Raw genomic sequence first — 26,103 nt, forward strand, 5'->3', positions numbered from 1 at the left:
TTTGTTCTGTTTGGTTTTCAGATACAGACTTACCCAAAATTATAGTCCTCCTTTGTGAGAGATGAATTTCACTGCATTCTTCCTCCTCACCTGACAAGGAAGGAGGAAGCTGAGGGGTGGTCCAGACAAGCCCTCTCCCCATGGCCCACACACCTGCTCTCAGGCCCCGTGTGCACTTGGCCCCCTCGAAACAGTAAACACACTCCTAATCCTTTTGTGACTGCACATGATTGAGCTTATGTCCACCAATGATGAGATTCTGTTATGTCCCCAGGGAAACTGAGCAGTGAGTCAGGCTTTCCCTGAAAAGATTTCTATTGTGGAGAGAAATGAGTGCCCGCTGCAGGGGTCCAAACTGTAAACCAATACACCCAACAGGTGTTCAGGGGGTAGAGAGCTGGCCCTGGGACTGGTTCTTTCTCCAAGGACAACATGGGACTGGTTCTTTCTCCAAGGACAACACAGGTCTGTAATAATATCAACCAGGGCCCACGTTCCCACAGCCATTGCCAAAATCTACCACCCAGGACATGCGTATAAAGTGCACACCTTTTTAGCACTGTTCCAAGGCTGAATAAATCCCAGTGGGCAGTGGTTTGAGTGCAGAAGAGTTTCTGAGCTGCTCCTGCTGTTGGCATTCTGCCCCCCACAAACCACCCTCCAGCACTAGCCAGTGTGCTCTCTGCCCGTGTCAATCAGAGCCTGATGTAAACAGGAGATGTAAGCCCCCCAGAGGGGCCCTCTCAGGTTAGAACAAAACCCAAACTCACTTCCAGACCCAAAGCATCTTGACCTGATCCTCACCTATGTTTCTGACCTTGCCCCTGATCATCAAACTCAGAGGCTCAGGCTCCTATAGTTCCAAGAGCTGCTCCAGCCCCTAGTCTTAGGACCTGCAGCCCTTTCTGCCCAGAATTCCACTGCCAAGTCTCCAAGCCTACCTGGCTCCTTCGGGTCTAAACCCACTCCCTTGGAGAGCGTGTTTGTGAATTGTTTCTTGGCCAGCATCCTGCTGCATCCCATCACTAACTCTCCTGGTCTTCCTCATGACAGAGCACCTTCTATAACCTTGCTTCCTATTTTGTTATTATCTGTGTCACCGTACCAGAAAGCTTCATCCTACAGCACCAACTTTTCAGCAGAGCCTAGCACATGGGAGGTGCTCAGTGACTCTTCTTTGGACAATGGATAGATGAATGGATAGAAGGATGGAAGCATGCACGCATAGATGGATACATGCAAGGATGGATGGATGGAGGAATGAATGGATGGAGGGATGAATGGATGGATGATGGATGGAGGGATGAATGGATGGATGATGGATGGATGGAGGAATGAATGGATGGAGGAATGAATGGATGGAGGGATGAATGAATGGATGATGGATGGAGGGATGGAGGGATGGAGGGATGAATGGATGGAGGGATGAATGGATGGAGGGATGAATGGATGGATGATGGATGGATAAATGGATAGAAGAGTGGAGGGATAGATGGAGGCATAGGTGGATGCATGGATGGAATTCATGCATGAACATGAACAAATAAGTACCATCTATCTACCTAGCGCATTCAGACAAAAAGCTCCATAGTGACCTAGTCCTCAACTATCTAAGTGCTTGTACCCTGTATTTCACTCCATGGATCCACAAACCCACCACCATTTTCAAATGCAATCCAGACATGAACAGCAGTCCAGCCTTCTCTGGCCACTTCCTCCTGGGGAATTCACCATCCTTCCCATTGACTAGTCCAGCTAGAAATCCTAAGGCATTTGAACATTGGTAACAGAAGCAATATAACTATTTAACATTTTAGCTGTGATTGACAATTAAACACACATCATTCAGATAATCATGATTTAAATTCTGGGTGTGCTCTTCAAGAGGTCATGAACATTAAGTGTCACTGAAACTCCAAATTAAAATTCCAGAAATTATCTTTCCTGGTAAAGAGAAATATTCTGTTTCTCGCATCTCACTCTTTTCCTCCAGAACAAACAGAAGCAAACGGACCTCATAAACTTTAAGTTTAATGCTACAGATTAGAGCAAGCATCTTTGGAAGACACTTGAAAGTGAAAGTATTGATCGCTCAGTGGTGTTCAACTCTGTGCGACCCATGGACTGTAGCCAGCCAGGCTCCTCTGTCCATGGAATTCTCCAGGCAAGAATACTGGAGTGGGTAGCCATTCCCTTCTCCAGGGGATCTTCCTGACACAGGGATCGAACCCAGGTCTCCTGCATTGCAGGCAGATTCTTTACCATCTGAGCCACCAGGGAAGCTCAAGGAGACACTTGGTGTAGTAACATACACATATGTAACTTGGTACACTTTTTAGATGACCAGTTTAACATATAATAATGTTATAGCTTATTTGGACCATTATAAATTTGCTAATCTAATTTCATAATCCAATTTATCAGTCACTCAGTCGTGTCCGACTCTTTGCGACCCCATGGACTGCTGCACCCCAGGCTTCCCTGTCCATCACCAACTCCCAGAGTTTACTCAAACTCATGTCCATTGAGTCGGTGATACCATCCAACCATCTCATCCTCTCTTGTCCCCTTCTCCTCCTGCCTTCAATCTTTCTCAGCATCAGGGTCTTCTCAAATGACTCAGCTCTTCGCGTCAGGTGGCCAAAGTATTAGAGTTTCAGCTGCAACATCAGTCCTTCCCATGAACATTCAGGACTGATTTCCTTTAGGATGGACTGGTTGGATCTCCTTGCAGTCCAAGGGACTCTCAAGAGTCTTCTCCAATACCACAGTTCAAAAGCATCAGTTCTTCAGCGCTCAGCTTTCTTTATAGTCCAACTCTCACATCCAAACGTGAGTACTGGAAAAACCATAGCCTTGACTAGAGGGGCCTTTGTTGGCAAAGTAATGTCTCTGCTTTTTAATATGCTGTCTAGGTTGGTCATAATTTTTCTTCCAAGGAGTAAGCGTCTTTTTATGTCATGGCTGCAATCACCATCTGCGTTGATTTTGGAGCCCCCAAAAAATAAAGTCTAACACTGTTTCCCCATCTATTTGCCATGAAGTGACGGGACCGGATGCCATGATCTTCGTTTTCTGAATGTTGAGCTTTAAGCCAACTTTTTCACTCTCCTCTTTCACTTTCATCAAGAGGCTCTTTGTTTCTTCTTCACTTTGTGCCATAAGGGTGGTGTCATCTGCATATCTGAGGTTATTGATATTTCTCCCAGCAATCTTGATTCCAGCTTGTGCTTCACCCAGCCCAGCGTTTCTCATGATGTACTCTGCATAGAAGTTGAATAAGCAGGGTGACAATATACAGCCTTGACGTACTCCTTTTCCTATTTGGAACCAGTCTGTTGTCCCATGTCCAGTTCTAACTATTGCTTTCTGACCTGCATACAGATTTCTCAAGAGGCAGGTCAGGTGATCTGGTATTCCCATCTCTTACAGAATTTTCCACAGTTTATTGTGATCCACACAAAGGCTTTGGCATAGTCAATAAGGCAGAAATAGATGTTTTTCTGGAACTCTCTTGCCTTTTCAATGATCCAACAGCAATTTGATCTCTGGTTCCTCCAATTCATAATCTAATCTAAATTCATAATCTAAAATCATTGCTATGAAATATGGAGGATCCAGTAAATCTAACAGATCTGATTCTGTATATTCAAAGCGAGCATCTTGCAACTTACCTGCCCACACCTCATTGTGGGAAGAACAAAGTAGTGGCTATGAGGTTTTGAACCTTGACCAGCTGGATTCAAACCCCTGAGTTATTCTGGGCTCTGGTGGGTTACTCTCCAGGATTCTTATTTCTTCCCTGTAAAACAGGTAATGATGGCAGCTATCTGGCAGGACTGAGAGGAGGATTTTTAAATCATAGTGATACAAGTAAAAATATCAATGTGATACATTGATATCAAATGTATCAAAAAAATTGATATCAAAAAAATCAAAGTGATACAACTTAAAAATAAAGAAAACAAACAGATTTTAGCAAATGTGTAAGGGCACAGGCAGTCTGACTGCAAGGACACTTTTTAGATATTTATTTATTTATTTGGCTGTCCAGGTATTAATTGTGGAATGCAGGAATCTCATCCCCTGACCAGGGATTGAACTGAGGACCCCCTGCATTCGGTGTGCAGAGTCTTAGCCACTGGACCACCAGGGAAGTTCCTGCAAGAGCATTTTATACAGCAGTTCTGTGTAAGCACCCAGGTAGTTCAATTAAACTAGCAAAAGGAAACAAAAAGCCTTGGTTAACAATAGTAAGTAGATGGAATCCTAAGCAAACAAAATCAATCCCATTGCTTTCTTAACCTTTTGACTTTTAGCCCATCGGAATTCTATGTACACTCTAGACCAGGGATGGCCACCAGGCTCTATGTTTTAGCAAACCCTTTTCAGTGTGGGGGTGATACACTGGAAAAAGGTTGAAAGAATTCCTTGGACTCATCTGGGTGCATTGGGAAGGTGTCCAGGCAGTTATTGAGGTCACTCCAGGAACAGGAGAAGCCACTGCAGCTGCCACAGAGCCACTGCTCTTTGTCCTTGTAATTCCAAATGGCTTGCTGGAACCAGGAAATAGGCAGCCATGGAACCAAGGGCCAGGCTGTAGTCTGGGAAGACGGACCATAGGGGATGACCAGGGTGCCCACTGGCCACTTCCCTCACCTCCTCGCCTCTGCCTGAACCCTGAGCGAAGCCGCATCCCCGCCTACCTTAAGCAGGTCCTATTTCAAGGGAACCAAGGGGCAGGACCAGAGAGGAGCTGCTCCCCAGCCTCCTCCACTGGCAGGTCCGGGCTTCAGGAAGCAGGTGGGAGAAGAGCCTGCAAGAGGGAGTCCTCGGGGCCAGCACACAGGAGCAGAGATCAAGGTTGGTGAGCCACCTGCCTGGGGTCCTTCCCCATCAGCTCAGCCCCCTTGCAAGAGGACAGAGCAAGCATCCAGGAGGGGGATATGCTGGCTGCTTGCTCCTGCTCATACAGAAATAACATTTTTCTCAAAGATAGGAGGCAGAAAATTACTTTCCACCCCTCATCCTAGACTTTCCTGAAGCCTCTGTCCCTGGATCCCAGGAGGCCTTCCTAGGGGTTCACCTGGGATCCCCTGAGAAAACTCCAGGTCTATCCTTCCCTGCAGGGGGCCAGGCCACCACCTCCACCCATTGAAGCAAGTCCCCGGGGAACACGGATGTGTTTCCAGTGTGGGCCCAGATCCCCCAGGAAGTTGGGCCAGGCTCTTTGCCCAGGGTCTTAGCCCAAACTCAAGTCCCTGCTGTTAGCTGGAAGTGTTTTGAAAAGAACAGACAGACAAACTGACGGCAGATTCAGGGCCCAGGCGGGCAGTCCACAGAGCCGGGTGACCAGAGGCCTTCTCAGCTTTGCTTGTGGCTTCAGGAAGGGGCCCCACACCCCAGGCCAAGAAAGGGCTGGGCAGTGGCAGACACAGAAGGTCAGGAGAGCCCTTTGTGGGGGGATGGGGAGAATGGCCAACAGGAGGGTGTCCCAGGACCCCCAAGCCTCAGCCCAAGGGGACGGATTGACCAAGGCCTCAGGAGATAAGGAGGCTGAGGCAGTGGTTTAACAGCTGTAACCAAGTCAGACTCCCATCATGTGAGTCCTCAGACCAGCACGGGAGGCCCCAGGTGAACGGGAAGGGGCTCCTGCCATAGAAGCTCAAACTAGTTCATTTCTGGATTTCTAGATTTCCAGAGCAAGGTTTGCTCAAGTTCCGCTATTTCTGTATGCCACTGAAATTGCTTTTTGCTAAACTGAATATGTGTAGATTACCTTTTAATTTCAGAAAGAATGTGTTTTTTAGGTTAATGTTTTTCTCTTTTGACTCAGTAGAGAAGTTTACAAAGTTTAAAACATATCCAGGGAGGTCTTTTCTGCCAATTTACAGGATAAAGAAGTTTTACATTAAGCCAAAAATAAGAGCTTAAGGAACTTCCAGTTCTACTGACAAAACCAGATTACTTGAAAACCTTCCCAATAGAAACAGCAGAAATTTCTGGATGCAGATAACAAGCAGCCCTTTAAATGTGCAGCCACATGTGGTGTGGGGACAGGATGACCCCTCATGTGCTCGGTGACAGCTCTCGGTCCAGGTGTCGCCTGCATGTCACTCCATCACGAAGGCACATTGTCCATCTGTAACCTCTGGGGTGAGACTCTGAGTCTGTGAAGAGCCTGTTTCTGCCCCTAGCTTATCCAGGGGTGGTCCGCATCCACTGGTGGGTTTTTTCTATCACTCCTCCCCCGTTTGTTAGCAGGCCTTTTTCATAGAGGTCAGCTAAGAGTCTTCAGCGCAGTCACAGAGCCGGGCAGGAGCCCACTATCTGAATGAGCAAAGAGCTCCCATGCGTAAAGGGCCGCCGGTCATGAGTGCAGGATGAGAAACTACACAGCACTTGGGGAAAGCGCACATGGAGCAGAGCTGGCTGAGTCCCACCTGCAAAGTACTGAAGTCAGAAACGCCAGCAACATGCAATAGTCCACTAAGATGTGTAAGAATGAGGTCATAACCCATGGGAAATAAGAAACAGACAAAATATCTACGAGTAAAAAATAATGACAATAATTGAAACTAAGAACGAGTTAAGTAACAGATTCAATACAATTCATACAACAGAGGCAGGCTGAAAAGAATGACATTGACTATAGCCAAAGACAGAGCGAGTAAAGGCTAGGAGATTTGAGAACAGAAACTGAAGGTCAGACACAGAGCTGGCTGGAGTTCCAAGGAAAGAACAGAGAGAAGAGGAAGAAGGGCTGAGAGTGTTCCAAATCGATGACACTCGTGATCCTGAAACCAAAAGTGCAAGTTCCAAGAAAGGTAAATAAAAACTTACACCAGCCTAGATAAACAAAGAGAAAATACTGTTTTTAAAACTAGAGAAGAAAGACATTCTACTTAAAGAACTGAGAGCAAAATTCTCAATAACAGAAAGAGGCCAGAAAACAATGGGATAATTAGGTTGACAATAAAAGGAGAGCAAAATGTATACCTGGCAACACTACCTAAGAGCCATGTGGGTCCATCAGTAAGGGAACAATATACCCATACATACTGGCTGCCCGCATGGCTCAGTGGTAAAGAACCTGCCTGCCAGTCCAAGAGATGTGGGTTCAATCCCAGGGTCAGGAAGATCCCCTGAAGAAGGGAATGGCAACCTATTCTTGCCTGGAAAAGTCCCACAGACAGAGGAGACTGGCAGGCTACAGACTATGGGGTCACAAAGAGTCGGACACGACTGAGTGACTAACACTTCTCAGACTGGCTTGTTTTGCTTGGTATACTCATTGAAGCTTCCTCCATGTCCTTTCATGGCTTGACAGTTCATTTCTTTTTGGTGCTGAGTAACAGTCCATTGTGTGAATGCACCATGGCTTTTTATCCCTTCCCTATAAGGGCTTGGATTCCAGGTTTGAGCACTTGTGAATAAAGTGCCATGGATGTCTGTGTTCAGGTTCTGTATGGACACAAGCTTTCAACACATGCTCACGCGTCATCTGTATCTTTGGTGGGGTGCGGTTTAGCTCTTTTGCCCACTTTTTGATCATGTTGTTTGTTTTCTTTCTGTTGTGTTTTAGGAGTTCCCTGCATAGTTTGGATAACAGAACTTTATCAGATATGCCTTCTGCAAATATTCTTCCTAAGCCTGTGGCTTGTCTTTTGTTCTCTAACAATCATTATATTTTAAGACAGAATATTTGATACTGGCTATGCCTATTGTCCACCAAATCCAGCTGGGTGTAAATGGAAAAAATGAGCAAGATAAAAATAAAAATATTGGCAGAAAAACAAAACAACAAAATATGCTAATGGATACTGTCATTCAAAAAATAGCTTCTACTTGTAAATAGACTGAAAAAATTAGGAATCCATTTGAACTCAGAAAATTGACATTATTCTTTAGCAAGTCAGATTTTTCCATGGTAGACATCCCAAAGTCATGGGGCACAGAGTAGCAGAAAGATAGCACGTATGGAAGCAGAATCACACAATACTGTTTGATAGTCTGTTGCCTGCAACCATCTTTTGAAAATTATTTTTAAAAATTTTCTAATTTCTTCCTAATGAAGAAGATTGTCTGCTTTATATTTGGGGGAAGATGTGAAGAATCAGCTTTAAATAAAACATTCTGTTCTTTCCAATTTATACATTTTAAATAATGAAGTTATTTAAAATGCTCAAGGTCCCACAGTTTTTACTTCTCTCACTTCTTAGGTTAACATTAAACATAATAATGAATTTCCAACACATCTCTCCTAAGTTTCTCGGAGAATCTTAAATTTAAAAAAAGGAATGACTGTTCAAAGCTTTAGAAATGACATAACCACCCCTTTCTTTTATATACCAGTGAAATAGTCTCACCGACAAAGATGTCTTTGGAGGAGATGAAAGATCTCCACCTGGAGGAGAAATACCTGCAACCAGAAACCAAGGAAGTGAACGGAATTCTCATGACCAAGATGATAAGCGATAACTGGGACAAAATCTGGAATTTCCAAGCCAAGCCTGATGACCTTCTCATTGCAACCTACGCAAAAGCAGGTAGCTTGAAGAAAGTTGAGGTGGGGGGCTTCAGCAGAGCCGGGATGCCTGGAGGTTCCTCAGATTTTAAAATTGCAGGTTTTCACCAGGGTCAGACGCTGGCTTCCCAGGTGGCACTAGTGGTAAAGAACCCACCTGCCAATGCAGGAGACAAAGGAGATGTGGGTCCAATACCTGGGTCAGGAATATCCCCTGGAGGGCAGGGCAACCTACTTCAGTATTCTTGCCTGGAGAATCCCATGGACAGAAGAGCCTGGGGGGCTACAATCGAGGGGTTGCAGAGTTGGACACAACTAAAGTGACTTAGCACACAGTTCCTGAAAAAATGAAAACCACTCTTATTGATGCACTCCAAACCCCCAGAGTCCATGAGCCTCCTTTTTATTTCGGTCCCTGATAGAGGAAGAAAAGGCCAGCCTCCCACAGAATCACATGAAAGCGCAGAGTCTTAGGAACAGCAGGAAGCTCCTAGGGGAAGCCTGTCCTCCCCAGGCTCTCCTGCACATGGAGATGGAGCTGGAACTGAGCGTTTTGCCCAATGGGAAAAGCGCAAGTGGTGTTAGTCCAAACCTGCATGCATACAGAGGGAAGGAATGGGGAGTGGGGAGGCGGTGGGGGTGAGGGAGGAGGTGGGCGTGGGGTGACACTTACAGAATCCTACAAAAGGGAGAGAAGCTTGTGGGGAGAACCAGAAGGGAAGAAGCAGAGAGGCCAGGCTCTGAAGCTAGAGGAGCAGAGACCTCACAACCCGGAGGGCTGGATGGAGTGTGAGATGGAACCCCCTGTTATGTATGTATCGTTCAAGCAGTAGGGCCAAGGAAGGCAGAAAATTTTTCAGCTGTAGCCAGCCTGGGAATGTCTCTCGGTGGCCAGTAGACGCTGCAAGAGGAGTCGGAGATGCTCAGAACCAGGAAGACTGCAGGGGGTGCCCCTGCCCCATGGTTCCTAACTGGCCATGTCACCATGCCTGTCTCTCCTCTGTAGCTCAGGATGCCTTCCCTAGCCTCACACTGCTCCTACCACACAGCACTGCCAACCAGGCCTGCTCAGAAAACTAGATGGTGGGGAGAGGGTGGGGTGGGGGGCCAGAAGTGGGGAGTGGCTCCTGCTTACTCCTATTGGAAGCTCTCAGTTTCTCAAAAATCATCTTTGTCTGGCTTGCATGTCTCTTGCTCAGATCTGAATTCAAATTGGCACTGCACCTCAGAGCAGAAATTTGTTCTCCCTTCACCTTGGAAATTATGCAGTCAACCCCCCAGACTCTCCCAGAACTCTCTCTGTAGCTGTGTTCTCCCACCTCCCCCACAGCCTCTCAATCCTCCCTACACCCACACCCCATCCCCCATCCCCTGCTTAAGCTTTCTAGCATGGGAATATGCCCACCTTAACCCTAGCTCTGAGGTTTCCTCCCTTGGATGCCCTGGCTTATTAACACAAGTGGACGCTCTCCTCCCCCTCTGACTGTTTCTCTCCAAAAGACCAGCTCAGCTGAGCCCACCTACCCATCCAGAGTGGGCTCCACTCCTCCTCTGAACTCCCAGGGCCCTTTGTACGGTCTTCATGGCTCTTACTGGAGACCTCTCAGTTATCTGTGTATTGTCTTATGTATCAGTGAGCGCCAGGCTTAGCTAAGAGTCAGGGGCAATAAATGCCTTTGATGTGAAAAGGAAAATGGACATGTGGTGGGTAGGGCACATGGGCTAGCTCTTTGCCCACCCACATGTCTGCATCCGTTAGGATTCAGTTTGGCTATATGTATCAGGAAACTCAAAAGTAAAAGCACTCTGGAGGTTAAAAGTCCAGGGCTAAAATGGCGGCTGTGCTGATCCTTAGAAACCCTGGGTCTTTGAACTTTCTGCTCCACCATCTACAGGCTTAGCTTTTGGTTTCATAGTCCAATATGACTGCTAGAGATCCAGCCATCACATGCATGTTCCAAACAGCAACACGGAGGCAGGAAGAAGGGAATGAGGTCATGTTCCTGCCCTTTAAAGACAGCTTCCCAAAATGTAATGGCATGGCCACCTTTAGCAGTAAGAAAGATTGAGAAAATAATCTTTTTATACAGTCTTTGGCTATGTGCTTGCATGCATGCTAAGTGGTTTCAGTCATGTCCAACTCTTTGTGACCCCATGGACTATAGCCTGTCAGCTCCTCTGTCCATGGGATTTTCCAGGCAAGAATACTGGAGTGGGTTGCCATGCCCTGCACCAGGGGACCTTCCCAACCCAGGGATCAAACCCACGTCTCTTGAGTCTCCTGCATTGGAAGGCAGGTTCTTTACCACTAGGACCATCTGGGCAGTCCAACCTTTAGCTATATGCTCTGCTAAAAATTAAGCATCTATTAACTTGAGAAAGATGGGGAGAATGGATATTAACTAGGCAAGAAGCAGTCTTCGGTGTATCGTATCTCCTCCAACAAGACTGGAAGCTTGTTGGAGTATGGACAGTATCTGCCTCAACTTTGTATCTCCTGACATTCCTTTGAGTCAATATTCTTTCTCTCAGGTTACACTTTTTAGGTTCAAAACCCTATGCCAGGTATGAGGTCTGAGGGACAAAGGGACAAAAGGCCAGCCCCTACTCAGTGGAGCTCTCAGTCTCACAAGAAGGCAGGTGTGGGGGAGACCTTGGCAGTGGGGACAGGGGCTCAGAGCAGAGGCCCATCCATCATGGGGGTCACGCAGGTGCTCAACGTAAGCAGAGGTAGGTTTTACTGAATATGGGAATAATTGACGAAGAATGGAGTTGCCCAGAGAGCAGGCAGAACTGAGGTTAAGTAACCCTTCCAGGCACCACCTGGACCCAGGAGATCGTGGACATGATCCAGAACGACGGGGATCTGCAGAAGTGCCAGCGGGCCAACACCTTTGACCGGCACCCTTTCATCGAGTGGGCGCTTCCCCCGCCCCTCAGCTCAGGTATGTGCCGCCTGGGCCTGTGGGGCTGTGGCCTCTGCTGGGAAGGAGTCTGAGGATGGTTTAGGTCAACATACCTCCGTCAGCTGTGAGAAAAGACCCCTCAGTCCCTCTGCTGAAATACGGACTGGGTGGCTTCAGACAGCACATCTCCTGCGATTTCTCAAGGACTCAAGACTAGGCAGGAACATTCCACACAGGGGAGGCAGGGTTGAGGACAGCTGGCCTCCAGTGACCAGGAACCTCACCCCTGGGTCAGGTCTGCCCACTCCGGGAGGACTGGCTTCTGCTGTGTTACAATTCTGACCTGTCTGCCAGGGATCCAAGTTAAATTATACATAGTCCCTCTGTTATTAATATCAACAAATGGTGTGCTTCACACCAAAGATACTAAGAAATGTAGGAGAGTGCACACTTGAAGAGCCGGCAACCAGTTAGGAATGGAGGGTGTGTTTTTTTAGATTTTTCTTCTAATTGGAGCATAATTGCTTTACAATATTGTGTTGGTTTCTGCCATACATCAGCCTGAATCAGCTATATGTATACATATGTCCCCTCCTTCTTGAACCTGTCTCCCAGCCCTATATCCCACCCCTCTAGGTAATCATGGAGCCTGGAGCTGAGTTCCCTGTGCTAAACAGCAGCTTCCCACTAGCTATCTATTTCACATATGGTCATGTATACATGTCAGTGCTCTCTCACTTCGTCCCATCCTCTCCTTCCCTCACTGTGTCCATAAGTCTGTAAGGGATTGCTTTTATAGAGTAAATAGCAGCAAAGAGTAGCTTTGCAGTAGGACCCAACCTGATGGTGAAAAGACAGAGACTTTGGACTCAAACAGTTCTGATTTGGATTCTTATCTGGACAACCTTGAGCACATTATTAAACCTCTCAAACTCTAATCATCCCTCATTTCTAAAAATACTGCCTGTTGAAAACCCATGATTGATTGAGCCAGTTATTCCAGCACCATCAGGCAAAAAAATTATCTTTTCTCACATCGAATTGCCTTGGCCCCTTCACAAAACTTGAATTTTACCTTCTACGTATGGGTTTCCCTGGTGGCTCACGTGATAAAGTATCTACCTGCAATGCAGGAGACCTGGTATCGATCTCTGGGTTGGGAAGATCTGCTGGAGAAGGGTATGACAACCCACTCCACTATTCTTGCCCGGAGAATTTCATGGACAGAGGAGCCTGGCAGGGGTCGCAAAAGAATGAGACGACTAAATGACTAACACACACACGCATATGGATGCATTCTGGATTTTCTGTTCTGCTCTTTTCCATTACGTGTCTCTCTTTGTGCCAATACCACACTGTTTGATGACTGTACTGTAGCTTTATATGAAAACATATAACTTGATGACACTGGGTGGGCCACCAGCCTAGGATGTAATTTGCAATGTGGAGTCGGGTGGAGGGTACCTGGCACATGGTGAGTGTGGCTCCAGATGCTGGCAAAACAACAGAAATATGGATGAGAAGTGTTAGTTGAGCAGTGCCCTTGTTGCAGGTCTGGATCTCGCCAACAAGATGCCTTCTCCGAGGACTCTGAAGACGCACCTGCCTGTTCAGATGCTCCCCCCTTCCTTCTGGAAAGAGAACGCAAAGGTAAGGACAGCTACACACACACACGAACAGAAGTCGCTCAGTCGTGTCCGACTCTTTGTGACCCCATGGATTGTAGCCCACCAGGCTCCTCCGTCTATGGGATTTTCCAGGCATGAATACTGGAGTGGGTTGCCGTTTCCTTCTCCAAGGACAGCTAAGCTTGATCCAAATACTCAGACTGTCTCCATCTAAGAGGAAACAACCCTGGACCTCAAAAGATAGGTGCCCGGTGCAGGTTCCAGTTGGGCAGTGAGCTGAGACCCCTCCCTGTACCCACCACTCCAGCCTGGATCCATCTTTCTCCCAGAATATTCCTTCTGGGTACCAGTAGACTAGACTCCAAGCAGCGCCATCCTCATCAACCATCAGCTGAGCCACGTTCACAGACAGTGAGCAACGAGGCAGGGCCCCTGCTTCCTGGGGAGGCAGTCATATCAGTGTGAATCCTCCAGGAGCCAAGCCAGGGCTGAGTAAGATGTGAAGGGGGTTTATTTAGGGAAAACCTGTGAGGGAAGAGGGAGATCCCAGAGGGTGGGGGGCCCAGGACCACATGTGGTGTCTGGAAATCATCTCCGTCATGGATAAGCTCCCAGCAAGAGCCATGCCTCTGTCCTCTATTTTTAAATTTTTGTTTTAGCAAATTGAGATCCTATAAATGCAGTGTACACTGAATGTACTAGTGTTTTGTTTTGTTTCTGATGTCAGCTTCATCAGTGAGTCTGAAAATCAGGCTTCTCCATCCATGGGATTTTCCATGCAAGAGTACTGGAGTGGGGTGCCATTGCCTTCTCCGAATGAAATACAGAATATACCCCAAATATCAGCTAAGAGATTTGCAAAGAAAAGTGTAACAAACATTTGCAGACTCAAATGCTTGTCTCGGCTGGACTGTCCATCTCTCTGTGGGCAGGCTACTTTGCAGACCCAACCACAGACCCTTCCATGCTCTGGGCTGAGCCCTTTCCAGGGGAGCTACACAGTCAAGGCTGTTTAGCCAAAACACTCTCTACTTAGCGCAAAGCTCGGAGATGCAATGTGAGTGGCTGCTTTTGAGTTTCTCTGCTCTGGTTTCCGTGGTGCTCCATCACCTCATCTCATCCATCTCCCATCAGAGGTGCCATAGGTTTCCATATATCAAATGCTATCACCTTATTTGCTGCCCTGAGATTACACCCAGATCACCATGACTTCGAAAACATCTTGATTTATTCCTACAGAGAGTTAACGTAATTTCAGTGCTCTAGAACGAATATTATTTCCAAATGATGTTTTTAGACTCAAAGTCAGAAGACACGCTAACATGTATTTTGTCATCAGATTAACAGCTTCTTTTTGAAACCAGGCCTTCTAAAATGTCACAGTCTCCATGACAGCACATTCTTTTATCTGCTGAGAACTGTGGATTGTTTGAGTAGGAGAAAGTGCGGGCGAGCTTAGTCCGAGCTTTTCCCATTATGATGGGGCAGGGAGCTAAATGGAGTTCCCCAAAGACACCTGCATCCCAGCCCCTCCCAAACCCTGCAAATGCACCTCACCTGTAGAGTGCACTTGGCAGGTGTGATTAAATCGAGCATCTTGAGACCGAAGATCTTATGGTTACCTGGACAGCCCTGAGCATCGTCACAAGGATCCTGATGGGAAGGAGGTGAGAAGGTGGAAGTACAACGTGAAGGATGTGACACCTGACACAGAAGTGGGGGCGATTCCAGGGCAGAGTTCATGCCCAGGCACACAGATGGCCTCAGGTTCCAGGAACTGCAGGGAAGTTTATCCCCTGCCCTGGAGCCAGCCCCACGGCCAGCTTGAATCCAATCCAGTGACCCTGAGCTCCAGACTGTAAGAGAGCCAACTTCTTGCTGTTTTAAGGCTCTCCACCTGTGGCAATTTGTCACAGCAGCAGCCAGAGACTCGCACAGATGGATTGCAGACTCAGAACATGTGAGTGTGTGGCCTTTGCTCCCACTTGGACATCTGACTCCAGACCGGATGCATTTCAGCAGGTCCCCATCCAGCTGGAGCTTCCCCGATTCTGATTACTCAGCTTCTATTTGCTTAAAAAAAAAATAAGTGATAACCAACATAAGCATTGAGAAATGTGTTTACTTGATCCTAAGACCTTGATGCTGGGCATCCCTTTGGGTTTTCCGAGAATGTTCATGGACACTGGAGGGCTGTTCAGTGGGAGGAAAGAGGCAAAGGGCAGGGTTCCTGCAGTGCTGGGCTCACAGGAGGAGCCAAGGCTGCAGGACCTGTGCTAATTTGATCAGATGGAAACACCTCCCCTCACCCCCTACCCAGGGGGACTGGTCTGCTGAGTATGCACAACACAGGGAACACGCTTGAGAAACCATCCATGGGCTCATCCCCCAGAGCGCCCTGCCTACTTTATGTCTCTACTTCTACATCTGACAGTTGATCCCACATGCAAAGGAATAAAATGGGACCACTCTCTCACACCAGACAAAAATGAACTCAAGATGGATCAAAGATCTGAATGGAAGACCTGGAACCACAAGATCCCTAGAAAAGAATACAGGTAGTACACTGTTTGATATCAGTCTCAACAATGATTTTCTTGGATTTGACATAAAAAGTAAAAATAAACAAGTGAGACTACATCAAACTAAAAAGCTTCTGCACAGTGAAGGAAACCACCAACATAAGAAAAAGACATTGTACAGGAGACAGAGATCACCATTCAGGTATGACCTAAATCAAATCCCTTCTGATTATACAGTGGAAGTGAGAAATAGATTTAAGGGCCTAGATCTGATAGATAGAGTGCCTGATGAACTATGGAAGGAGGTTCGTGACATTGTACAGGAGACAGGGATCAAGACCATCCCCATGGAAAAGAAATGCCAAAAAGCAAAATGGCTGTCTGGGGAGGTCTTACAAATAGCTGTGAAAAGAAGAGAAGTGAAAAGCAAAGGAGAAAAGGAAAGATATAAGCATCTGAATGCAGAGTTCCAAAGAATAGCAAGAAGAGATAAGAAAGCCTTCCTAAGCTACCAATGCAAAGAAATAGAAGAAAACAACAGAATGGGAAAGACTAGAGATGTCGTCAAGAAAATTAGAATACCAAGGGAACAGTTCATGCAAAGATGGGGTCAATAAAGGACAGAAATGGTATGGACCTGACAGAAGCAGAAGATATTAAGAAGAGGTGGCAAGAATACACAGAAGAACTGTACAAAAAAAGAGTTTCATGACCCAGATAATCACAATGGTGTGATCACTCACCTAGAGCCAGACATCCTGGAATGCAAGTCAAGTGGGCCATAGAAAGCATCACTATGAACAAAGCTAGTGGAGGTGATGGAATTCCAGTTGAGCTGTTTCAAATCCTGAAAGATGATGCTGTGAAAGTGCTGCACTCAATATGCCAGCAAATTTGGAAAACTCGGCAGTGGCCACAGGACTGGAAAAGGTCAGTTTTCATTCCAATCCCAAAGAAAGGCAATGCCGAAGAATGCTCAAACTACTGCACAATTGCACTCATCTCACACGCTAGTAAAGTAATGCTCAAAATTCTACAAGCCAGGCTTCAGCAGTACATGAACTGTGAACTTCCAAATGTGCAAGCTGGTTTTAGAAAAGGCAGAGGAACCAGAGATCAAATTGCCAACATCCGCTGGATCATGGAAAAAGCAAGAGAGTTCCAGAAAAACATCTATTTCTGCTTTATTGACTATGCCAAAGCCCTTGACTGTGTGGATCACAATAAGCTATGGCAAATTCTGAAAGAGATGGGAATACCAGACCACCTGATCTGCCTCTTGAGAAATTTGTATGCAGGTCAGGAAGCAACAGTTAGAACTGGACATGGAACAACAGACTGGTTCCAAATAGGAAAAGGAGTCCATCAAGGCTGTATATTGTCACCCTGTTTATTTAACTTATATGCAGAGTATATCATGAGAAACACTGGGCTGGAAGAAGCACAAGCTAGAATCAAGATTGCCAAGAGAATATCAATAACCTCAGATATGCAGATGACACCACCCTTATGGCACAAAGTGAAGAGGAACTAAAAAGCCTCTTGATGAAAGTGAAAGTGGAGAGTGAAAAAGTTGGCTTAAAGCTCAACATTCAGAAAACGAAGATCATGGCATCTGGTCCCATCACTTCATGGCAGATAGATGGGGAAACAGTGGAAGCAGTGTCAGACTTTATTTTTCTGGGCTCCAAAATCACTGCAGATGGTGACTGCAGCCATGAAATTAAAAGACGCTTACTCCTTGGAAGGAAAGTTATGACCAACCTGTATAGCATATTCAAAAGCAGAGATATTACTTTGCAACAAAAGTCCGTCCAGTCAAGGCTATGGTTTTTCCTGTGGTTATGTATGGATGTGAGAGTTGGACTGTGAAGAAAGCTGAGCGCTGAAGAATTGATGCTTTTGAACTGTGGTGTTGGAAAAGACTCTTGAGAGTCCCGTGGACTGCAAGGAGATCCAACCAGTCCATCCTAAAGGAGATCAGTCCTGGGTGTTCATTGGAAGGACTGATGGTGAAGCTGAAACTCCAATACTTTGGCCAGCTCATGCGAAGAGTTGACTCATTGGAAAAGACCCTGATGCTGGGAGGGATTGGGGGCAGGAGGAGAAGGGGACAACAGAGGATGAGGTGGCTGGATGGCGTCACTGACTCAATGGACATGAGTTTGAGTGAATTCCGGGAGTTGGTGATGAGCAGGGAGGCCTGGAGTGCTGCGATTCATGGGGTCGAAAAGAGTCGGACACGACTGAGCGACTGAACTGAACTGAACTGAGTGGGAGGAAATACTTGAAAATCCTATGTCTGATAAAAGGGTAATATACAAAGTATATGGAGAACGCACTCAACACAGAAGGAAAAAAGAAAAAAGCGAGCAATCTGTGGCTCTATCAAAATTGTAAACATATCTATCTGCGTCCTGCAATTCACAGTGCAGACTTGGTCACAAAATTTTCCAAAATACCTTTCTGGAAAAAAAAGGCCTTTACAGCACAGGGCAGCCGGGGTGGGGGGTGGGAGGAAGGGGAGTGGGACAAGCCCAGAAACAGCTCTGCCTCTCCCAGGAAGGGACAGGTCACCAGCAGCTCCAGTGGTAGATGTAGCACTGCACTGGGATCCCGCAATCTTATCAGGGATGATGGTCATTGTGAGGAGGCAATTCCTCGGGTGCTCAGAAGGCAGAGGCAGCCCTGCCCTACAAGTAGAGTAGACACCCTGCTCAGTGACAGCCAACGGGACCTTCCTCTCCTCACCTGAGTAACACCTCGGGGCCTCCCCTGTCCCAGAAATAGCAGAGGTAGCGTGACTGCAGCACTTGTCATGCTAAGCAGGACACCTGAGAGAAAGCGTGTGTTGTCCCTGACTCTGCTAAGACCACAGCTGTAATCAGAACTGTGCCAGGCAAACTGGAGACAGTCACAGAAAGCACAGGTCTAGTCACTCAGACAGGATGGTCCAAGACAGCAGTCCCTAGCCCTTCTGGAACCAGGGACCAATTTCGTGGAAGACAATTTTTCCACGGACCAGGGCGGAGAGCGGGGACGATGGTTTGGGGATGATTCAAGCGCATTACATTTTGTGCACCTTATTTCTGATCTAATGCTACTGATCCGACAGGAGGTACCAGTCTGAAGACCTGAGGTTGAGGAAAGTGAAAGTGTTAGTCGCTCAGTGTCTAGCTCTTTGCAACTCTATGGACTGTAGCCCCCAGGCTCTTCTGTCCATGGGAGTCTCCAGGCAAGAATACTGGAGTGGGTATTCATTCCCTTCTCCAGAGGCTGTTTCTGACCCAGGGACTGAACCTGAGTCTCCCACATTTCAGGCAGATTCTTTACCATCTGAGCCACCAGAGAAGCCCCCAAGAATACTGGAATGGGTAGCCATTCCCTTTTCCAAGGGATCTTCCCAACCCAGGTCCATCTAACAACACAGGCTAAGGTCTACGGTCTAAGTCCTTCAAACAACACGGGCTCTTCCCGAACAGTGACCTTTCCTGTATTATTTCCTCTGTGTCCATCCCTTTCTTGGCTGACTGCAGATCATCTACGTGGCCAGGAATGCCAAGGACTGCCTGGTATCCTATTACCATTTCTCAAGAATGAATAAGATGGTGCCAGACCCTGGCTCCTGGGAGGAGTATGTTGAGACCTTCAAAGCTGGGAAAGGTGAGCGAAAGGAAACTGAGGTCCACGCCTCCGTTTTTACCCTCCCACATATCAGAGAGGCATGGTTTCTGCTGAGCGACTGGGCTGCTCGAGGTTCTGGGAGGACACAGGTGTCGCCCAGACAGGGTTACTGTTCAGGGGTTACTGTCCCGAGGTCACAGTAAGATGCTACTTAGAACACTGTGGGTGGAGGGTCACAAACTCACAGGTGATGATGCAGGATCCAGGGGCGTGGCCAGGTGCTGAGGCAGTTCCTAGGGAGACAGTCAGCCACAGGGAGCTGCAGGGAAAGAATCACCCTGCACACCCCCCTGGCCCTGGGTGGGACACAGAAGACAGAGGATCCAGTGACACTGACCACAGGGTCAACCTCGCAGGGGGAGGAGGGTGGGGGTGGCTCGGGGGCCAGGGGAGGACACTGTGCACCCCCTCCCCCCATTCTCCATCACAGAGACTAAAGGGGCCCAAACATCTGGTCACTGGGATTCTTCAGAATGGATTCACAGCTTCTCTTCACAGTCAGCCTGTGTTGTTCAGTTGCTCAGTCGTGTCTGACTCTTTGCGATCCCATGGACTGCAGCATACCAGGCTTCCCTATCCTTCACCATCCCACAGAGTTTGTTCAAATTCATGTCCATTCACCTGGTGATGCCATCCAACCATCTTATCCTCTGTCACCATCTTCTCCTCCTGCCCTAAATCTATCCCAGAGTCAGGGTCTTTTCCAGTGTGTCAGCTCTTTGCATCATGTGGCCAAAGTATTGGACCTTCCAATGAATATTCAGAATTGATTTCATTTAGAATTGACAGGTTTGATCCCTTTGCAGTCCAATGGACTCTCAACAGTCTTCTCCAACACCACAGTTAGAAAGCATCAATTCTTTCGCCCTCAGCCTTCCTTATGGTCCAACTCTCACATCTGTACATGACTACTGGAAAAACCATAGCTTTGACTATACGGGCCTTTGTTCCCTTAATCAGTATGTTGGGGAACAGTATTTATCTCAAAACGCTGGTCTGGCCCCACGCGGTGATGTAAGGGGAACACAGACCTGCCCCCTGCCCTGGGGACAGTTTCTCATAGGGGAATAAGTTCAAGGGTGGGAACAGAAGCCACAGAATCCAGGGTACTTTTTATCAACTCCCTAAATATATCAGATCAGATCAGATCAGATCAGTCGCTCCGTCGTGTCCGACTCTTTGCGACCCCATGAATCACAGCACGCCAGGCCTCCCTGTCCATCACCAACTCCCGGAGTTCACTCAGACTCACGTCCATTGAGTCAGTGATGCCATCCAGCCATCTCATCCTCTGTCGTCCCCTTCTCCTCTTGCCCCCAATCCCTCCCAGCATCAGAGTCTTTTCCAATGAGTCAACACTTCGCATGAGGTGGCCAAAGTACTGGAGTTTCAGCTTTAGCATCATTCCTTCCAAAGAAATCCCAGGGCTGATCTCCTTCAGAATGCACTGCTTGGATCTCCTTGCAGTCCAAGGGACTCTCAAGAGTCTTCTCCAACACCGCAGTTCAAAAGCATCAATTCTTTGGCGCTCAGCCTTCTTCACAGTCCAACTCTGAAATCCATACATGACCACAGGGAAAACCATAGCCTTGACTACACGAAATATATATATACATATAAAAAAAAATCCCTGTCTCTGCAAATAAGAATTCTAGTTGTGTTTTTCAAATGTCCTCTTTTATTTGAGACGCCAGTGCTTATTTCAGAAGCTTCAGGTTAATACTGACACCCACTTCTGTCTCCCTCCCGTCAGTGCTGTGGGGCTCCTGGTACGACCACGTGAAGGGCTGGTGGCACGCCAAGGACCAACATCGCATCCTCTACCTCTTCTACGAGGACATGAAGGAGGTGAGGGCCATGAGACCACCGCCGCTTCCAGCCGTGTCCTTGAGGGGATCAAACTATAGTCACACCTACTGACCACACCAGGCCTCTCTCCCTGGTGCCCTGTCCAACTCAGCTTTATCCTCAAATGATGCAACTACTTTTTCTTTTTTTCTCTCTTGTTTTCTTTTTTCTTTCTCCAATCTTTATTTTTTCCTTAATATATTTATTTTATTGAAGTAGAGTTGACACTGTTCCAAGTGCACAGCAAGGTGATTCAGTTATACATATACACATATATTATTTTCAGATTATCTGCCATTATAGGTTATGACAAGATATTGACTACAGTTCCCTGTGCTATCCCTCTGTTGCTCATTGCATCTCTGTTTTTTACTTAGAAATCTAGCATTCTATTCATACTAAGTCATATAATACTATTCATACTAAGTCATATTCATACTAATAAGTGAAATCAAAATGTCATACATTTTTTCCTAAAAAATCTTCCAACTTTGTTTCTGATCACAATTTTCAGATGATCCTCCACTTAGGAAGTCTCACGCACTTTTACAATTTGATTAATCCTGCCACTTACGAACCATGTTTCTTCACCTACAAAATGCAAATCAGCTCTTTTTGTGCCTCAGGATATTACCGGGAAGATTTAGAAGATGACTTGTAAAGCTCCTGGCATCCACACTCCAAACCCACTCCACACACTGAAGTTTAGTCCACACACATGCTGGCAGGCCTGGTCCCATGTGGTTCCACTCATCGAGTGTCAAGGGCATCACCCGGTCACTCTCGCACCCAGGGATCAGTGCCCTAGAATTACAAAACCACCCCTGGGCCCTTGCTGAGAGGTTCTCTGGAAGCTAGTCAGACTCCAAAGGTCCTTCCTCTGCATGTCTGTGATTAGAAAGAACAGGCCACAAGGGCTTTCGTTCCTGGGTCAGTGTGAGGTCCCCTAATTCAGCCTCTGACAGACCTTGTGTTTAACTTGCAGACACTGTGCCATCTCTGGTCCTAGAGTCACTCCCCTCTTTCTGTCCCTCTGTGTTTCTTCCTCCAGGGGACATACTCCCTGCCCTGAAGCCCGTGCTCACCCTGCACGTGTGCACGCGGGCAGGACGTTTCCGGATGGGTGTCACAGGGCTGTGCTCATGTTTCTCTCCCCTCCTTCTCGGTCAGCCTCCCTGGGGCTAGGAGAGCCCTCATGTCTATGTCCTTCCTTCCCAAGACCGTCCAGCGCCATCCACAGTCATTCCCCCAAGGAAGACACATCGACTATAATTGAGCTGCTCCCTTAAGTCGTCCCTCCCCAAACAGTTTGCCTAACAGAACATCACCCCTTCGTGGAAAACCCCCAACTACTTGACTTTTTGTGACTGTTCCACATACAGGATCCAAGGCGGGAAATTCGGAAGATCCTGAAGTTTCTGGAGAAAGAGGTGTCAGAGGAAGTTCTGGACAAAATCATCCATCACACGTCCTTTGAGGTCATGAAGGAGAACCCGATGGCCAACTATACCACGCTGCCCACCAGCATCATGGACCACTCCATCTCCCCCTTCATGAGGCGAGGTACACAAGGGAGGGATGGAGAGAGGGAGCGAGGGAGGCCACACGCTCAGAGGTTGGACAGGACTCCAGCCCCTTTCTGTTTCCCAGTCATGCTTCCGGCTCCCGCACTTGTGCTGTTGGCAACACTCCCAACAGTGTCTGAGGAGCAGACCCCATAATCCGCCCTGTGCCAGCCCCTGGGTGCATCCTCACCCAACCCCCTCCCCAGACTCACTGAGGTTTCGCCTCCTTGCAGGAATGCCTGGGGACTGGAAGAACTACTTCACGGTGGCTCAGAATGAGGATTTTGACAAGGACTACGAGAGGAAGATGGCTGGGAGCACCCTGACCTTCCGCACGGCCCTCTGAGTTTCAGGACCCAGCGAGGCCTCCTCACTGACTTTAGACATGTGAGCCTCACCATCAGGATGCTGAAAACAATGACTCCCTCCCTTTCGTCCTGACCTTTGCATGCTGTCTGCAGATCCCATGTCCCAAGATACACAAAATGCAATCAAACGCTGAGTAGAAAGAAGTTTTAAGTTAAATTGCTCGGTGGTTCACAGAGGCTCAGCCATGTAAGGAGCTGGAGCAAAGTAAATGCACGACTTAATCCCAACATTAAATCACAGCACCTGGTGAGCCTCCCAGGGTCAAGGCTGGAGGAAAGAGAAAAAAGGGCCAGCCCAGAGCTTCAACACAAGAGAGATGCAAAGAGATGAGGAGTGGGCCCTGGAGAACATGAGAGGGATCAGGTCTTATCCCCTGAGGTCCAGAGCGAGAGCCTGAGAGGGCCTCACTCACAGAGACTCCAGGCCTCGAGGCTCAGGGCCTAGAGGGGTGCGAGGAGTGGGGTCTGAGGCTCAGACTGAGACACAGATGGTCCCAAGTCCAGGGACCGAACCATAAGGATCTCAGAGCAAATATAGGCCAGAAAACCAGGGAGGCTTTATTGATAAATTCCAGGTAGACTTCTTGGAGAGAGGAAAGAAGCCCTGAATTAGCCCAAGAGAAATGAAATAGAAGAGAACAGCCAGCACCATGGGCACCTACCTCCAGGACAAGGTGATTGTCCTGTCTCTGGAGGAATCAGCACCGTGTTATTCCTTGTAGACAGATGCTCTTAGAATTTTCAGGAAGGCTGAGTCTTTTAGTTTCATATGTCCTGATTCTCCTTGTTAAAGCCTGCTCAAGGAAGCGTCCACCCTCATTCACACAGGTTGTACTAAGGTCAGTGCTTTGTTTTAAAAGAGAGTCAGGAAATAGATAACTAATGAGAACCTCCTCTACAGCTCAGGGAGCTCTACTCAATACTCTGTAATAGCCTATATGGGAATATAATCTAAAAAGAGTGGATATATTCCCTTTGTTGTGTACCTGAAACTAACCCAACATTGCAAATCAACTAGACCTTAATAAAAAAAATTTTTAAAATAGATGTGTCAAAAAAACAAGTAAAGAAAAGAAAGAAAGTTGGGAAGTTTCCCTCTGTAGGCGTGCCGCTTTCACGTCAGGTGCCACCTCCTCCTCCAAGGACCTGAGTCAGCAGCCTGTGCTCTTTCACCTTCTAAGCAAGCTTGCAAATCATTAACCACAGGACAGATAATCCTGTGTGTGTGTGTGTGTGCCTGCTCCCCAACACATGGCCTCTCGGGTGGAACCACGGGGAACCCACTCCCCGTGGGGCAGAGGGAGGGGGCCCAGCTGGTGGGGGTCCCAGGATAGCACGTCCCCTACTCAGGGCACAAGCCCTTCTGTGATGGGGAGGACAGGCACAGACCTGGGTTAGGTCTGAGCCGAGGGACTGAGATACAGCACCTAGAGAAGACAGAGGTGAATGCCCCCATGCCATGAGAATTCACACTGAGGTTTGCTGAGCCCCTCAACCCCCAGAAGCATGTTTAGTTTTCTGAAGATGTTCCTTTATAAACAGCTCTGGGGCATTCAGGTTGGTATGCAGTTATGTCCATGAAAGTGTTAGTTTCTCAGTCATGTCCGACTCTTTGCAACCCCATGGACTACACTCCACCAGACTCCTCTCTCCATGGGATTTTCCAGGTAAGAATATTGGACTGGGTTTCATGCCCTCCTCCAGGGGATCTTCCCAACGCAGGGTTTGAACCCACATGTTCTGTGTCTCCTGTATTGGAGGGCAGGTTCTTTACCAATGAGCCACCTGGGAAAACAGTTTTCTCTACATGGATCTAAAATTGAAAAAACCACTTTGAAATCATGAAGCAATCTGAACAATCTTCACACAGGACGGCTGTCCACTTCCAGTGAGAGGTCTTGGACGTCAGCATTGTTTCTGGAAATCGTGACCAGTGTGTCAGCTGTCAGCAGGGAGAGCAGGTACCACCGTCAACTAGTCCCCAGGCATTTGCTTTTCTATTCTCCACAGGTGAATTCCACCAAACATTTATTTTGCTTACTTTTTTATTTTATATTGGAATTGATTAATGGGGCTTCTCAAGTGGTGCTACTTATTTATTTAGTAAAGAACCCATCTGCCAATGCAGGAGACACAAGAGGCACAGGTTTGATCCCTGGGGGAGGGTACAGCAACCCACTCCAGTATTCTTGCCTGAAGAATCCCCTGGACAGAGGAGCTACAGTCCAAAGAGTCAGACACGACTGAGCGAGTGACCATGCACCTGGCTGCGTGGGCCCAGGAGGGCCTAGAGGAGCTGTCCCACGTTGAAGGTCAGGAAGGGCAGCGGTGAGGAGATACCCCTCGTCCAAGGTAAGGAGCAATGGCTGCGCTTTGCTGGAGCAGCCGTGAACAGATACCCCACGCCCAAGGTAAGAGAAACCCAAGTAAGACGGTAGCTGTTGCAAGAGGGCATCCGAGGGCAAACACACTGAAACCATACTCACAGAAAACTAGTCAATCTAATCACACTAGGACCACAGCCTTGTCTAACTCAATGAAACTAAGCCATGCCTGTGGGGCAACTCAAGACGGGCGGGTCATGGTGGAGAGATCTGACAGAATGTGGTCCACTGGAGAAGAGAATGGCAAACCACTTCAATATTCTTGCCTTGAGAACCCCATGAACAGTATGAAAAGGCAAAATGATAGGATACTGAAAGAGAAACTCCCCAGGTCAGTAGGTGCCCAATATGCTACTGGAGATCAGTGGAGAAATAACTCCAGAAAGAATGAAGGGATGGAGCCAAAGCAAAAAGAATACCCTGCTGTGGATGTGACTGGTGATAGAAGCAAAGTCTGATGCTGTAAAGAGCAATATTGCATAGGAACCTGGAATGTCAGGTCCATGAATCAAGGCAAATTGGAAGTGGTCAAACAAGAGATGGCAAGAGTGAATGTCGACATTCTAGGAATCAGCGAACTCAAATGGACTGGAATGGGTGAATTCAACTCAGATGACCGTTATATCTACTACTGCAGGCAGGAATCCCTCAGAAGAAATGGAGTGGCCATC

At 47.4% G+C, this 26,103-nt stretch overlaps 1 protein-coding gene across 1 annotated transcript; it reads left to right on the forward strand.

Annotated features, from left to right (window-relative positions):
- The first annotated feature begins 8,377 nt into the window (after window positions 1-8,377).
- SULT1C3 (sulfotransferase family 1C member 3) lies at window positions 8,378-23,026 on the forward strand. The gene is made up of 7 exons (XM_070380156.1): window positions 8,378-8,549; window positions 11,344-11,472; window positions 12,986-13,083; window positions 19,120-19,246; window positions 21,021-21,115; window positions 22,498-22,678; window positions 22,914-23,026. The coding sequence occupies exons 1-7, from the start codon at window positions 8,378-8,380 to the stop codon at window positions 23,024-23,026; spliced, it is 915 nt and encodes a 304-aa protein (XP_070236257.1).
- Window positions 23,027-26,103: the final 3,077 nt, after the last annotated feature.

This window comes from Bos mutus, chromosome 11 (assembly GCF_027580195.1).
Source record: "Bos mutus isolate GX-2022 chromosome 11, NWIPB_WYAK_1.1, whole genome shotgun sequence".
NCBI lineage: Eukaryota > Metazoa > Chordata > Mammalia > Artiodactyla > Bovidae > Bos > Bos mutus.